General features: G+C 31.0%; 1 protein-coding gene across 2 annotated transcripts; it reads right to left on the bottom strand.

Annotated features, from left to right (window-relative positions):
- Positions 1-2,070: 2,070 nt before the first annotated feature.
- mmy (UDP-N-acetylglucosamine pyrophosphorylase mmy) lies at positions 2,071-15,187 on the bottom strand. Of its 2 annotated transcripts, none has more exons than XM_080164357.1 (16): positions 15,099-15,187; positions 13,074-13,271; positions 12,601-12,684; positions 12,027-12,192; positions 10,641-10,730; positions 10,154-10,234; positions 9,880-9,957; positions 9,369-9,445; positions 8,748-8,889; positions 8,221-8,286; positions 6,535-6,649; positions 6,047-6,191; positions 5,640-5,741; positions 5,142-5,209; positions 3,497-3,564; positions 2,071-2,639 (listed from the first exon to the last, which is right to left on the bottom strand). In XM_080164357.1, exons 2-16 carry the CDS (start codon positions 13,169-13,171, stop codon positions 2,523-2,525), a joined length of 1,497 nt encoding a protein of 498 aa, XP_080020483.1. In that variant the 5' UTR covers positions 13,172-13,271; positions 15,099-15,187; the 3' UTR covers positions 2,071-2,522. The 2 variants fall into 2 exon arrangements, with proteins under 2 accessions (XP_080020483.1, XP_080020481.1); XM_080164355.1 differs by having other exon boundaries at positions 13,074-13,180; positions 15,099-15,180.
- Between the last annotated feature and the right edge of the window lie 749 nt (positions 15,188-15,936).

Raw genomic sequence — 15,936 nt, forward strand, 5'->3', positions numbered from 1 at the left:
TATTTTGTTTGGCCAGAATATTTTGCAAATTCTTTTTAAGCAGCTATTGTGAAATGCATTAAGTTGATTTGTTTCAGTTTTCACAGTTCTCCAGCATTCAGCTCCATAAAGAAGAACTGATTTTACATCACTGTTGTAAAGTCTGATTTTTGTTTTCAGAGCAAGTTTCTTTGAATTCCAAACATTGAGTATACTGTTGAAAGCAACCCTAGCCTTATCAATCCTGGTTTTAATATCAGCTTTTGAGTCATTTTCACTGCTGATAACCCTCCCCAGATAGGTGAATTTGTTGCTTTGTTTCAATTGTTCACCATTTATTGTTATAGTTTGATCAGGGTTTGTAGGTATATTCATAATTTCGGTCTTCTTGACATTAAAAAAGAGCCCGACTTGTCCTGCATTTTTGACTAGTCTATCTGTCTTAGCTTGTAGATGTTTAATTGTTTCTGAAACCAGTGCCAGGTCATCAGCAAAGTCCAGATCTTCTAGGTGTCCTAGTATGCCCAGCTGGAGACTACGTTTTTTGTCCTCTGTGGTTTTCTTCATCACCCAGTCAATGACCAATATAAATAGAATGGGTGATAAAATGTATTCCTGTCTAACTCCAGTGCTTATTTTCAAATCAGATGTCTTATTGTTTCCAACTGAAACACAGACTTGGAAGTTGTCATAAAATTTAGTTATCATAATTATCATCTATTCAGGTATACCATAACTTCTTAGTATTTTCCAGAGTGTTTGTCTGTGTATGGAGTCAAAGGCCTTAGAGAAATCAACAAAATTTACATGGAGTGGCTTGTTAAATTCAACACATTGTTCAATAACTGTCCTAAGGGTGAAAATTTGGTCAACACAGCCCCTTCCAGAACGGAATCCAGCTTGTTCTTCTCTTAGTTTATTGTCAATTTTCTCATCAATTCTGTTTAAAATAACTTTACATAGGACCTTGCTTGGGATAGAAAGCAGCATAATTCCTCTCCAATTATCACAATTGTTCAAATCTCCCTTCTTAGGTAGTTTTATGATTATACCTTTAGACCAGTCTGTTGGTATCTTTTTTTGCCTCCAAATTTTATCAAAGAGATCAGTAGAGTCCTAGCAGAAAGATCTATGTCTGCATTTCGGCAGTTATCAAGTCAGAGGTCCTGGTGCACGAAAGATATGAGGAAAAATGTAAAAAATATAAAAATAGCCAAAAACCTGCAAAAAGGCAGTTTGACCGCCATTGATGTTTTCTTGAAAAGACAGGAAATTTAATTTTGATATTTATAACTGAAAAAATTTTGGAAATCGGACCCAAAACACCAAAGGCATGGATAAAAATGTGAAAAATACAAAAATAGCCTAAAACCTGACCGTCATAGTTGTTTTCTTGAAATGACAGGAAATTTTATTTTGATATCTAAAACTGAAAAAATTTTGGAAATTGGACCATATAAACACCAAAGATATGGAGATAAATGTGATAAAAATAGCCTAAAACCTGTTAAAAAGCGGTTCGTCCGCCATTGATGTTTTATAGTTAATTGGGCTCCTTAATAATGGGAATGTTGTCAAAAAATTTCAGCCTTTTGTCTATTATAGGAGCCGAGAAAATCACGTTTACCCAAAACTGATACATACGGACATTTCAAATTATAGAGTAGCTTCGCTATTAAAAACTGGAAACTTCCCTAATAAATATTTTAGCGCTTTTAAATTGTATGTGTAAGTAAGGATTGTGAAAATTACAATTGAAATTTTAAAAATTATTCATAAAGACGTATTACGAATGGTAAAATTTAATTATAAGATTAATATCAGTTTTGTTAAACCCAAAGGCCAGAGTTTTATTTTTTTAAATTTAACAAGCGCGGAAAGCTGTCGAATACGATGCGATAAATAATTATACCAATATTGCTCAGCATCCATTTGATTTACGCAGCAATTGTGGGCAAGTGAAGATAAACAAAGGTTGCAGCTAAACTATAAGGAAGATTAAAGGAGGGCCGGAGGGGGGGGGGGGGAGTGACGTATCCCACCCAACAAGAAAATAAATGTTGTATTAAATACAAAAATAAAAACACTATGTTCATAATTATTAATATATATATTTCCATATTCTTTATAAAAATAAAACAATCAATTCATTAAAATCTTTAGAATAAAATTATAATAAAATCACAGTAGTGTTTTATTTCACTTTTTAAGTCAATATAATAAAACTTTATTATAATAATAATAATGCCGTTGTAAAAACAATTTGTGATTAGAATTTAACTTAATTAGAGCAATTTTTAAGTTTACATTATTAAGAAGCATAGTCTTTGTTTTAGAAAAATTATCATCTTAAATTATGAATAATACTTTAGGATAAAAATACATATAATATACTTTGAATATCAAAGATTTGGTCAAAATGTGGAATACTTGTGTTTTTAAATAATTCTTGTGCTTTTAGGATTTTTTTTTAAATTGGAACATTAATGCAATTATATAAAGATAAGTTACTGGTGACCAAAGCTAAGAAAGTTGTATTGTTGTCAACAAGAAAGGTGGAGAGGGGTGGTGAATTGTTTCCCAGAAACCAAGGGTTCGAGTCCCTCCCCAGCATAGGAGACAAGGGGAGATATCTCTGTGATGACTACTTCTTCAACCTCCTGAAATAAAAGTGAGCATTATATAACAAAAATAAACAAACTTGTATGAAGTGCATCTAACGAGTTTGATTGGAAACAAGAAGTTACTAGAAAACCATCTAATAAATAGAATTTTGTATTACAATAAATAACAAACAATCATGCAACACTAAAATATTAGTCATGCTGTTTTTTTTATAAAAAAAGCCATTTATGTTGAATATATTAGGTATAAAATATGATTTTCAAGTCTTGATAATTTTAAAACTACGAGGTAGAATATTGAAATTCTTTTAAGTATATGCCAGTTAGAGTATAGATGTTGTTTAAACCATTTATTCGGATAAAATATCCGTTTCACTAAAGGGGTAGTTTCACGAAATGCATTTGAACTTAATTTAGTGAACCGCATATTATATCCTGGTTAAATGGTTAAACTACATTTATATGGCATATATTTGAAAAAAATTTCAATTTTCTACCACATAGTTTTTGAAATATCAAGACTTGAAAATCGTCTTTTTAAATTGCATATATCACAAAAAGACAATTTTCAGGTCTTGATATTTTAAAAACTACGTGGTAGAAAATTGAATTTATTTCAAATATATGCTATTTAAATGTAGTTTACCCCACTAACTAAGAAAAAATAAGCGGTTCACTAAATTAAGTTCAAATGCATTTCGTGAAACTACCCCTTTAGGTTAATGCATTTCGTGCAACTGCCCCTTCGATAATAAAATGTGGTATATGGACAATTATCATACATGTATCGTCAATGAATCACTGCATATGACTTAGATTTTAAAAATATGCTCATTGGAATTAGGGGCATATCCAAGTTGAAAAGAGATTAGGTAACTAAAAAGAGACCATACCTTTCCATTAGAGTCGAGGTTATTGTTTCCTTCACTAGCCGGGCTGGTCATAAGGGGAGCCTCATCACCTACAAATAGATAATTATAACATTTATAAATATAAGTTTATATTCACTAGGGTTGCAGAATTTCAGTCATGTTGTGTCTGGTAAAATTTTGTAAACTGTAAAATCATACCAGAAATGACAAAGAAAGTTTCAGGATATTTTGGTTCAGGTTAGGTTTTAGGCCGTTTGTAACAAATAATAAATAATGTGTTTATTTTAAATTCTTTGTTACTAGCTAAAATGCCCAAAGTTGTACACAATTGTTTTCCAAACCAAGTTTTAAGATTAATTAGCATAATTAAATTGTTGACATAATAAATAGTATGAGATGTAGGATAAGAGACAAGATTTTTACGCAATGCATGCATTGACTAGTTCAGACTGTACGCAATACACGTGACAAAGTGCTGGAATGCAGTAGACCAAAATTGTACGCAAGTTTTAAAAGAAAAAATATATTCATTCGAATCCGGTGGATAGGAACCGGTTCTCATCCATACAAAAAAACTGTCTAACATCGTATTATATCCAGCTTTCTACGAATATAAAAATGTACAGTCATAAGATTAAAACCAGTTTTTTCATCCGTGCCTTCGGCATCTTGGGGCTAAAAAACTGGTTTTAATCTTATAATTGTACATTCTATATCCGCAGAAAGCTGTTTATAATACGATGCGAGAAATAACTATTCTAGAAGATTAATTCATATTTGGGTTAAAAATACCACATTGATTTATTATACTATTAAATAAACTTTTAAAAAGATTTGTATAACTTTAGAAAAAATATGAGAGCAGAGTTAGCTAATTTTATAATGAATCAAAATACAGTGTGTTTTTTTTTATGAGAACTTTTTTGAAAGCAATTTTACCCCACTTAAAGTTATCAGAATTTAATGATTAATGGCTTATTTTCTTCGTTTTTAAAGGCAATTAATAGAACATTAAAAAAATATTTCAGTTTTTAATTAAAAAGTACAGTAAATGTAAAATTCAAAACTCAGGTGTCAACATCTAAAAATGGTTTTAGCGCATTTTTCTTATGTTCAAATCTTCTACCCTTTGCAAGAAAAAAATTGGATTTTAAGTAGTCGACTTTGGGGGGGGGCAGTACTCCCTCCCTGATTGAGATATGACCTTCAAACTTTGATATGTTCTAGTACATGTCCCCAATAGTATCTGTATACATTTTTAGCTCTAGATCTCAACTTTAAAGTGTTTTGCAGCCATTCTTGCAAAAGGTAGAAGATTTGAACATAAGAAAAATGCGCTAAAACCATTTTTAGATGTTGACACCTAAGTTTTGAATTTTACATTTTACTGTACTTTTTTAACAAAAACTGTAATATTTTTTTAATGTTCTATTAATTGCCTTTAAAAACGAAGAAAATAAGCCATTAATCATTAAATTCTGATAACTATAAGTGGGGTAAAATTGCTTTCAAAAAAGTTCTCATAAAAAAACACACTGTATATAGCGAAGCTACTTTGCAAGTCAACTTTTTGATAGAAGAGAATTATTGAAATAATTTCTATTTTAATATGGTAGGCCGAAACATTTTTTATTGCGAATTATCCCTCTAAAGACAAAATACACACCTGAGGTTGAGATAATTTCTGCTCCAGCCATTTTCAACCATTTCTGGTGGAGGGCCAATACTGCATTCCTAAACAAGTTTCATCATGAAAAATTATCATTAAATACAATACATATTTATTTCTCAGTATAAAAAAAACTTTCTTTTTAACAAAGAATTAATTTTTTCTGCTACTGCAAATAAATACCATTGAACATTAAGGTGGAAAAAATATAATTGGATCAATATTTGTAAATATTAACTGTTTGAAAATTTGTAGAACTAATAACTTTTCTTTTATGGGCCCAAATAATCCATTGGGAAAAAAGTGCGACAAAAATAGAATAATATTTAAGGCATGTACAAAAATTAGCAAATGGGGTGTAAGTCACAGTAGGAAAGGTAACTAGTCATTAACAAATTCTTAATCTAAAATAGAAACACCCCTACTGCACTCTTCTAATAATCAATGTAATTAGTATTATCTTAAATAAATTTCAGGAATACAGTCCTTACATACCTACAATAAGATGGTGTACAGTCCTTAGCACCTTCGGCATTTTTCAGGGGAGCAAACTCTTCGTCTCTCAAACATTCCCAGACAACAAAGTTCTCAGCAAATCTAAATTTGATCATATTAGTCAGAAATATTCATAAAAAATAGTTTTCAAAAGGCCAAGAGAATATAATATTTAATTAAGAAAAATAAAATAAAAAACTTGCGAAAAAGTATTTTAACACTACAAATAGGTTATAGACAAGCAAAAGACAATAGTTTTTTCTTTTGGTTTTAGTGGAACTTTAAATTTTAAAATCAGTCACATATCAAGAAATATTACCTTTTTCTATAGCTTAATATAGCATTGCGAGGGAGTAAAAAAGGCAATAGAAGTTTAAGAGTAGCTGCGCTACTTAACAATATATCACCTGAAAACATCAAAAACAAATTTCTCCATCTTGATACCATTGGGTTCTGAGGGCTTGATCAGGTCTCCCTTCTCATTCACATAGGGAATCTTCTTCTTAGCCACGTGGTGCTGTAACAATCTCTCATTCGTTGTCACAACTCGTTCTGAACATTAGAGATATGATTTAAATGAATATTTAATGTTTAATACTTCGTAATAACTCTGTAAATTTTCCAAAAAAATTTGAGGGAAAGTAGGGGGGGGGGGGGAGGGGGTTGTCATTTTGTTTTTGGGACCATGCCTCTGAGGAAGGGGTGTCGTATCTTACTTAAAGTGTCTTTAAATCTTCCTTGGACATAAAATGCTCAAGCTGTTTACGAAATTTTACCGGTTAAATCTTCAGCGATCAGGCAAATATATTTTATATTTCATTTTGGTTAGTTATATGATATAGTAATTTTAAGTCTTAAGAAAAATACTGTAAGGGCATATAACAACCAAACTTACCCAAGAATTCGAGGGTAAAGAAATGAATACAGATGTTAGCTGCAGAGTAGACTAATGAACCATCCTTGTTACTCAGTTCTGCAGACTTTGTTGTGATCTCTGAATACTCTACAACCTAAAAAAGAATAATAATAATATTAACTGCAGAGTAGTCTAATGAACCATCCTTGTTATTCAACTCTGCTGACTTTGTTGTGATCTCAGAATACTCTACTACAACCTAGAAAGGAATAAGTCCATAAGTAGTGCATCTTGCATCTTAAAGAATTTAAGATAGTACAGCAGACTAGAGTAGATTTACAAGGTTAGGTTAGCAGTCTGTAAATAATAGGAAATCTCTTGACCCTGAAACTGGCACTATTACTTACAAAAAATGACTGGGGGAGAAATGACAATTTAGAGATGCTACGCATATAAAAGTTATGAATAGTTATACAAGAGTAATAAAATAAATATTAAATAAAGTACTTTAGACTAATTAGCATTAGAAAAATCCGTCAGTTTTATTAATAATTTATGACACATTCATAAGAAATTAACTTGCAGCTTATCTTTACTACATATTTACTAAGATAAGAATGGAATTTAAATTTATTACTACTTAAAGAATTATTTGGATATTACAGGATTATCAAAATGTCCAGGATTTTAAATTCAAGATTGTAAAATAATCAAAATCAATGACATAATTGAAATAAAATTTATCATAGATTAAAAATGACCTTCAGATAAGGGGGGGGGGGTTGAATAGTTGATCTCTCGTAATCGAATTCGTAACAAAGACATCAAATTTTCTAACAAGTTACGAGGTTAAGGAAAGTTAAAAATATTTGTTAGTCCTAAATTTGACAAACGTTTTGTCAAAGTCAAATTACATCAAATATATAACACTAGCGGCTTCGCCCCTAGCCTCTAGGGGCTTTACCCCAAGAGATGAAAAAAAAGTTAAGGTGAAATTTTAAAAAAATATAAGAAGAACCAAGGAAATCTTCTACAAAAAAAATGGACCAAGGATATCTCCTACAAACAAAAAAAGGACAAAGGATATTAACTACAAAAAAAAGGATTAAGGAAATCTCCTACAAAAAAAAATGGGAGGGGTTTTCTTTTTGGGGGGGGTTCGGGGTGTCTCAGCCTCCAAGAAAATAGCTTAAAACCACCACAGGACCAGTAGGTATATTCCCTGAAGAGTAGAATCCGATCGGTTCAGTGGTTACAGAGATCTTAAGCTTTAGACGGACGGACATCAAGCTACTTTGTATTATAGATAGTAGTTATTAGATTATTCAATTTAGCCATAAATTCAGTCAATCAAATATTTAAGTCGGTAAAATTTATTTAAATTTGATACATACTTCAATTTAATTGGTCTTTTATTCAAATACATCTAATTATAAAATAAAAATATGTTTCCGGATATAAAATGTGATATCAAAGGTTATTCAAACAATAATCATTTATATAATTTAACATTAGTCACAAAGTATAAAGTCTTAAGTAAATAGGAAAAAGGTCATTTTAATTTAGGTCCAAAGTCAGTAGTCAAAAACACTCAATTAGTCAATTATATAAATATATATACTCAAATTTTCAAAATTGAAAAAAAAATTCTAAGAGGAGAACGGCGAAATTTCTTTCTGATAACCAATTCTTTGAACAAAACAGTTTTGGCGGGCAATTTGTTACCTGATAATGGTCATCAACCTTACAAGTGATGCCGACAGCTTCGGTGGGGAACTGTTTTCTTACAACCTATATAAAAAAAATTATGGATATAATAATAAATCTGCATTATGTAAATAAAAACCATGATGATTGTAAAGTTGCATTATAAATTCGAAGAAAAAAATTAATATTAAGAATGCGAGGCGGTGTTTAAGAACAGAGTTTCAAACTCTGTAAACTCGAGACCGGGTTATCAACTTCAAAGTATAGCTTCAGTTGAATTGTATATTTTGCACTTTTTAAAGAAATCTTAGAATAATAATTTGTAATCTTTTTTTTTGAAAAATAAACTCCTTTGAACTTAATAATTTATAATTAGAATCATGGCTTTTCGATCTTTGGATGGTGTAAATCCCTGCTCATTTGAAAGACAGTATCCAAAGAAAGGGTCTTAAATTCTATCTTTATTTAATACTTTACACTCCTGAATTACGGAGAGAGAAGTCTGACAAAAAAAAACAACGGTGCCAACTCTAGAGTTTATATACCTTATTAGCACACTCTGCTCCCTTGGAAAGACAGTATCCAATGAAGACAGGGTCTCCAACTCTGACTAGAATATTGTCCACGCAGTAAAGCTGAATATACTTGATTCCTCTCTTCTTCATATCTTCCAATACACCTTCAGTTCTAAAATAAAAAGAATTTCTATTTGTAATGTTTATTTTTACTGAAATGATAAAAAATCCTAAGGTTTATTACAGTTTTGTTGGCCTGAATTAGAGATCGAAAAAAATATAATGCTTCTACATGAGAGCTCTGTAGAGACCACCGTTACCATCAGGAGTGCGGGAAATTTACCTGAGGGCTCTGTAGAGACCACCGTTACCATCAGGAGTGCGGGAAATTTACCTGAGAGCTCTGTATAGAGACCACCGTTACCATCAGGTGCGCGGGAAATTTACCTGAGAGCTCTGTAGAGACCACCGTTACCATCAGGGGCGTGGGAAATTTACCTGAGAGCTCTGTAGAGACCACCGTAACCATCTGGGGCGTGGGAAATTTACCTGAGAGCTCTGTAGAGACCACTGTAACCATCAGGGGCGTGGAAAATTTAACTGAGAGCTCTGTAGAGACCCCCGTAACCATCAGGGGCGTGGGAAATTTACCTGAGAGCTCTGTAGAGACCACCGTTACCATCAGGTGCGCGGGAAATTTTGTGCTTCTCACCCAAAATTATTTTACCCTAAAAAAAATTAAAATTATTAAAATCATAAAAAAAAATATCAATCAAAACTTAAATCTTTTTGTATACACATTGTAAGTATGAACTGTTCTTCCTTTTATATCACTTGCTTTCTATCCTTACTCAGGGAAAAGGGAATGTGATTCTGCATGACAAACAATTTTAAGGGAAAATTTCCCCATAACCCCCTTCCCTTTTTCTCCCCCTTCTTACCCACTCCCCTTCAGTAACATAAAATTACGCCAACTTGACCAACAAAATATGAAATTTGCGGCAATATTAATTTGAATTATAGGCTGAATAGCAGCCTTTGATCCTTACCATTTTTCTCACAATAATCCTGTCTTCATATCGGAAATAATGTGCATTTTTAAAAAGTTGAAGATAAGAGCACTCATTTGAATATACAAAATATAATATTATATGAAGCATACCTCAAATGTGAAGCAGGGAAGGGTTCCTTGTTGAAATACAATAATGTTTTCTTTACTTAATCCAAAATAGTCATTGTCCTGAAACAAAATAAGAATTATTGTGATATTAGTCAAAGGCTTTGCTTTAATCAAAAGAAAAAAAATTAGTTTTTACAAATAAACTTTTGATCCTATTACTTTTTCATCTATTTAACAAAGAAAATGATAAATTCTTACAAATTAAGCATGCCATAAAGAAACTCCATGTTAAGATACAAAGCTAAAAAAATAATACCTTGAAAAATTTTTGTGTCGGTCCAACTGTGCTAGCTGAGGTCATTATGTACCAGGTTATTTTTCCACTTTTACCAGTTTCCTAAAAAAGTATGAACTAAAAATAAACATTAAAATAACTAAACAAGTTATAATTAATTTAGAAGCCTAAAATTTGAAATTGAATAAGTCAAAAAGGTATTGAAAATAAACTCTATAAACTTCCCTGCGCCGATAAATTTTAATACAAGATATTATTGCATTGATCCTAAGCAGTTTTTAGGCTAAATTAACTCTAAATGACTTGGCCTCAGAAAAAATTCTAAATTAAAAGCATAACATAAGAATATATAAAAAAGGGTTGAGGGTATATTTATATTTAAATAACCCCCTCCCTTAGGGTTAGAGAGAAGCAACATTCAAGAGTTTCATTTTATCTTTCTATGAGGAAGAAAAACTATATTTTATGGAATCTAAAGATAATGCTACTGAGATATGTAATTGTATACCTGTGCTGCGAGCCTCTCTAATTTTAGTATCCTCTCAGCCTGCAGTTGGAACAGAGTCTTATCAGAGGGAAGACCGACGTTGTACATTCCCTTAAAAATTAATTCTATTACACAAGGGGGGGGGGAAGTTTTGACACATTTGCGTAAACAGGGAGTATAGGCTTTATCTTTGGACTGAGAGTATAGGTTATTAGGGATAAAATCATTCTTATATGATGAATTTTCCCAAGTTTTAAGATTTTTTGGATAGGCCTCCAGGTTCCGGAGCTCCAGGCCTCCAGGTCCTCTCTGTACAGGTAAAAGTGAAAATTTTTTTTTTTTTTTTGAAGAGTTAGAAGTCAACTTATGAAACAAAATATGCGTTTTTTTCTTCAAATATGTGAATAACATTCAAAAATATACATATTTTGTTTCATAGGTTGACTTCTAACTCTTCAAAAAAAAAATTATTTTTTTAATTTTTACCTGTACAGAGAGGACCTGGAGGCCTGGAGCTCCGGAACCTGGAGGCCTATCCAAAAAATCTTAGAACTTGGGAAAATTCATCATATAAGAATGATTTTATCCCAAATAACCTATCCTCTCAGTCCAAAGATAAAGCCTATACTCCCTGTTTACGCAAATGTGTCAAAACTTCCCCCCCCCTTGTTGGTTAAAAATCACAATGCCCATTAAAACCTTCCTAGAAAGCATATTTTAACTTTAAAGTCAGATATTCAGACTAGATACAAATTATAAAACAGATTACTGTGACTTTCAAAATAAATAGATACTTTAATAGTAGCCCAGCTCTACTATAATTTCTTTGATAATGCGAAAATCTTCTAATCATGCTATATGAACAAATACTTGAGGAGATAAGAAATTGCAATATTATTTCCTATTAAGCATAATATACATGACCACTACATACATCAAAAGGCAGTTTAGAGAACATTTAATATAAAAATTTCATCTTTTTCCAAAATATCCAGCAGGTTTTCTTTACCTAATCCATGCAAAAAAAAGACTTTATAAAACGTTTATAACCTGCGGAAATATATTCTTACACCCTTTACTTAGTTTTTGTTTTTTTGAATATGAAAATTAAGTTTCTAATAACTTATCTCTTGTACATTCACATAACATCCTATTATGTAAAGTAGTAAGTTTTTTTGTCCGTAGCTAGGCAACCCAATAAATTTGACCCAACCGCCAAAAATATATATTTTTTCTTTTGAGTACTCAAATTAAAAATGGGGAGAGTCGACTTTTCAACCTCTCATCTTAAGTGCCCCTAGAGGCATCTAGGGTGCGTATCCGCTAGTGTAATGATATTTTATGAAGCCAGTTGACACTAAGAATGATGCATTGACCATCAGCTAACAGGATGTCCGCATGGCTTACCTTAGGATAGCTGACACCAAGCCTGGTTCCCTGACCGCCAGCCAGCAGCAGGATGCCCACGTGACCGGCTCCAATCTCTGCCAAGCTCAGGTTCTGATAGTGGATCAACTCCTCGTCAGTTGACTTGATGATTGAGCCACACTGAGAATCATCCAGAGGGTTCATTCTAAACATTTATTTCAGGAATAGCCTTAGTTATCAAATTAAGGATTGGTCACATTATCAAATAATTAAGTGATAAACATTTTTAGGATATTGAAAAAAAATAAATATACTTAATGAAAACACAAAATAAACAATGTCTACATAACTACGAGACCCAATTGAATAGTTTAACAGACACGCACATCCTATTTCTATTGTTAAAACAATGATAATTAAAACCATAAATACGCAGCTTATAAAGTTAATGGCTTGAATGGTAGAAGTGCAAATAACTATTATCTAAAAAAATGAAAAGTTAGAAAAAATAGTAAAATTAAGTTATCTGTAAAAATACTTTTACGTTGTCACATACGAAGTGACATTCAGACTAATATACTCTTGTTGTAGAGTAGCTTCGCTACAAACGTACTTGTCATCCAGCTTCTGTCCCACAGAATCTAAATCACTGGTGGCTCTCTGGAAATATTCTATCACTTCATCAAAATCTAACTCCCTGAAATTAATAAAACATTTAACTCCAAAATTAACATAAAGAACTCCTAAATAAAATATTAGTTTGACATTTTATTTCAAAGGGGTAGTTTCACGAAATGCATTTGAACTTAATTTTGTGAACCGAATATTTTTTCCTGATTAATTGGTTAAACTACATTTATATGGCATATATTTGAAAGAATTTAAATTTTTTACCACGTAGTTTTTAAAATATCAAGACTTTAAAATCGTCTTTTTAAATTGCATATATGAATGAAGGAAACATTCATAGAAAATTTAGTTTTAAAAAAAGTATATATAAATGAATATGTTTAAAATGTTACTACGTACTTCCAAGTATAGATTATTAAGCTTCTACACTTTCTATAAAGATATTAATGAACTTACTCCAATTCCTTGATAAGTTGGGCTTGTTGTTCTTGTGAGAGGGTGTCATAGTGAGCAAGGAGGTGCTCCTGTCCATAGGAAGCTAGCTTCTCTTTCATACTGACCAACTAAACATATAAACAAGGATGAGAGAGTATCATAGTAAGCTAGGAGGTGCTCCTGTCCATAGGAAGCTAGCTTCTCTTTCATACTGACCAACTAAACATATAAACAAGGATGAGAGGGTGTCATAGTGAGCTAGGAGGTGCTCCTGTCCATAGGAAGCTAGCTTCTCTATTATACTGACCAACTAAACATATAAACAAGGATGACATGTTCAAGGAGAAATTACATAGATATGAAAAACTTTATTCAAATACCAAGAAAAATGTAACAAACGGACAGACAAAGTTAAAGAAATTTTCAATTCCAAGCATAGAACTAACAACTTTTTCCTATTTCAGTTGATTTTGATAAAATTCAGTGTTTAAAAGCTTTAGTTGAAATAAATATAAAAATATTTGACATTTAAAGCTATTGTAATACACTAAACGTTACAAAAAAGCGCACATACAACAAAGTAATCATATTTATAATCTTTAAACTAAGATCTTTGTTAGAATATATAAAATACAAAGTACGATGTCTGTTCGTCTGTCCGTCCATCTCAAGCTTAAGATCTTGCTAACCACTGAACTTTAATTTAGTTGGGCTTCTTAAGGAATATACCAACTGGTCCTGTGGTGGTTATAACTTATAATAATCATTTTTCATGTGGGGGGGGGGGGATGCAATAAATTAAATAATCAATTAAATCATATTCATACTAATTTAAGTTGACTAGTGTTTGTATTCGTGTAAAGTAAAATCTTTAAAGCTGTTGAATTATCGTATTTTTCTTCAAAAATATTTGAAATTTAATTTTCCTTATTTTTAAGTATACAAATGCCAATCCTAGAAATTACTAAGCATCATTTACAGGTGCTGTCATGCATATACACTATGTAATGGGACACTCACTTATTTTGATTTATATCTAAATTTTTCATAAATATTTCTCGAGATTTTTAACCAACAATTAATAGCCCTAGATAAAAAAAACCTAACCGACTTACAGATCTCCCAGCAAAGCAGTTTTAAAGATCTTACAATACATACATGATAAACAAATTAAGATTATATTTAAGAATAACATATATATACAGTGCAGTGGTTACATTTAATAGGATTCAGAACCTCTAACGTAAAGTTACAAAACTTTTGTCATGAAATAATTTATAGCAGACTGTAATTGTAACTACAATGTAAAAATCTCAATAATATAACGAGATATTTTCATAAAAAAAACATTCCTAAAAAGACAGAGTGGGGGAAACTAAGATTAAGGTGTTGAAAATAGTTAACTAGAGACAACTCTCCTTTGGATTTAACATGGCTAAAAAGCACTACTTTGCAATTAATAATTAATCTAACAAAATATTATTTGAGAAGTTCCTATGAAATGCATGAAATTCTTTGTACATATCTATGTACTTTGTATTACGGCATATATGCAAAAGTCAATATTAAGCTTATTATTAATTTATTCTTTGTAAAGAAAAACATTTGTACTTTTATTCATTAATGAAAAGCTTTATAGAAAGAAAAATTTCAAATGAAGCAACAAGAACAATAATGTTTATACGTAGCTGCCATAATGACTAGAGACCATTTTAATTTTGACAGTTAGGTATTATCAATGAGGGGAAATTAGACTGTAAATTACACTAAAGGGTTCAAAATTTGTAATTCCCAAACTTTTTAAATAATAATTTAAATTCACAGGAGGGGTACTGTTGTTATTATTTAGGATTTGTAAATTACAAAAAGGGAAAATTTTAACAAAAATACAATCATTAATGAAGGTTAATTAATGTTGAACCAAATCTCAAATATTCACAATTATAGCTCAATATGATTCTACAAATAAAAAAGCGTAGTTTACTCTGAGTAATAACAAGGACGAACATACACAACTTATAGAATTCCTGCGCTTAAGAAGCTTACCTGCATTTTGATAATTGTAGAAGATAAAATACTGTCTAAAAGTTTCTAATCACTACTTGATAAAATTTTGTCTTAAAACCTGAAAAAAATAAATATTTTTGAATAAAACACAAGTATTATTTTAATGGTAAAATCTCTTTTCTTCCAACTGTAGAACCAAAATATCACCTTTGGGGAACCTATAACACACCATGGGGTAAGAAGATTAAAGATGATACAAATGCAAAATAAGAAATTTTATTATTAAAATACAAACAATTTGATAATTAAATATATATTTTAACATATTGTTTTTAACTGAATTTTTTAACTTTATTACTACAGAAATGTCACAATGTAACTTTTAATAAAAATTGTTTCATAAGAAATAAGAATGGCATTTTGAATCATATTCTATGAACTTTAATTAAAAGTGAATGCGTAACTTACGCATAGACTCACACAAACGCATACAGTTACGCAGGCAAGCAACACTTTGAAACTGCGTCAGTGACGCGATCAAATCAGCTGATACTGATATATACATGCGTAAGTGTGGGTGTGTATGATGTCATGTATGTGTGTGTGTGTGTATGTGTTTAAATCTATGACGCGAGTATGATATACCACCCCTCCCCTTTTGATAAAATCATCCCCAATAAATTTAAATCTTCAATGACGCTTTTTAAATTTTAACTTTAAACTCCCAGATCATTTGAAATTGCATGAAATTTGAACATTGAACCTTTTTTAAAGTGACAAATCCTTTAAAGCTAGAAGTCACTCGAAAATCTACATTCTTTATGTTGCCACTCAGAACAAAAAAATTGAATGAAATAATCCCAAGAAACAGGCTTTA

Source organism: Acartia tonsa, chromosome 6, assembly GCF_053477335.1.
Source record: "Acartia tonsa isolate MP-2025a chromosome 6, ASM5347733v1, whole genome shotgun sequence".
Taxonomy (NCBI): domain Eukaryota; kingdom Metazoa; phylum Arthropoda; class Copepoda; order Calanoida; family Acartiidae; genus Acartia; species Acartia tonsa.

What these genes read in the sequence shown, in the direction of transcription:
- mmy (XM_080164355.1), bottom strand. An exon ending in CAACTTATCAAGGAATTGGA is followed by an intron (nt 12,685 to 13,073) that starts GTAAGTTCATTA and finishes TATTAATTTCAG; the next exon opens with GGAGTTAGATTTTGATGAAG. An exon ending in GAGCAGAGTGTGCTAATAAG is followed by an intron (nt 8,287 to 8,747) that starts GTATATAAACTC and finishes TTTTTTATATAG; the next exon opens with GTTGTAAGAAAACAGTTCCC.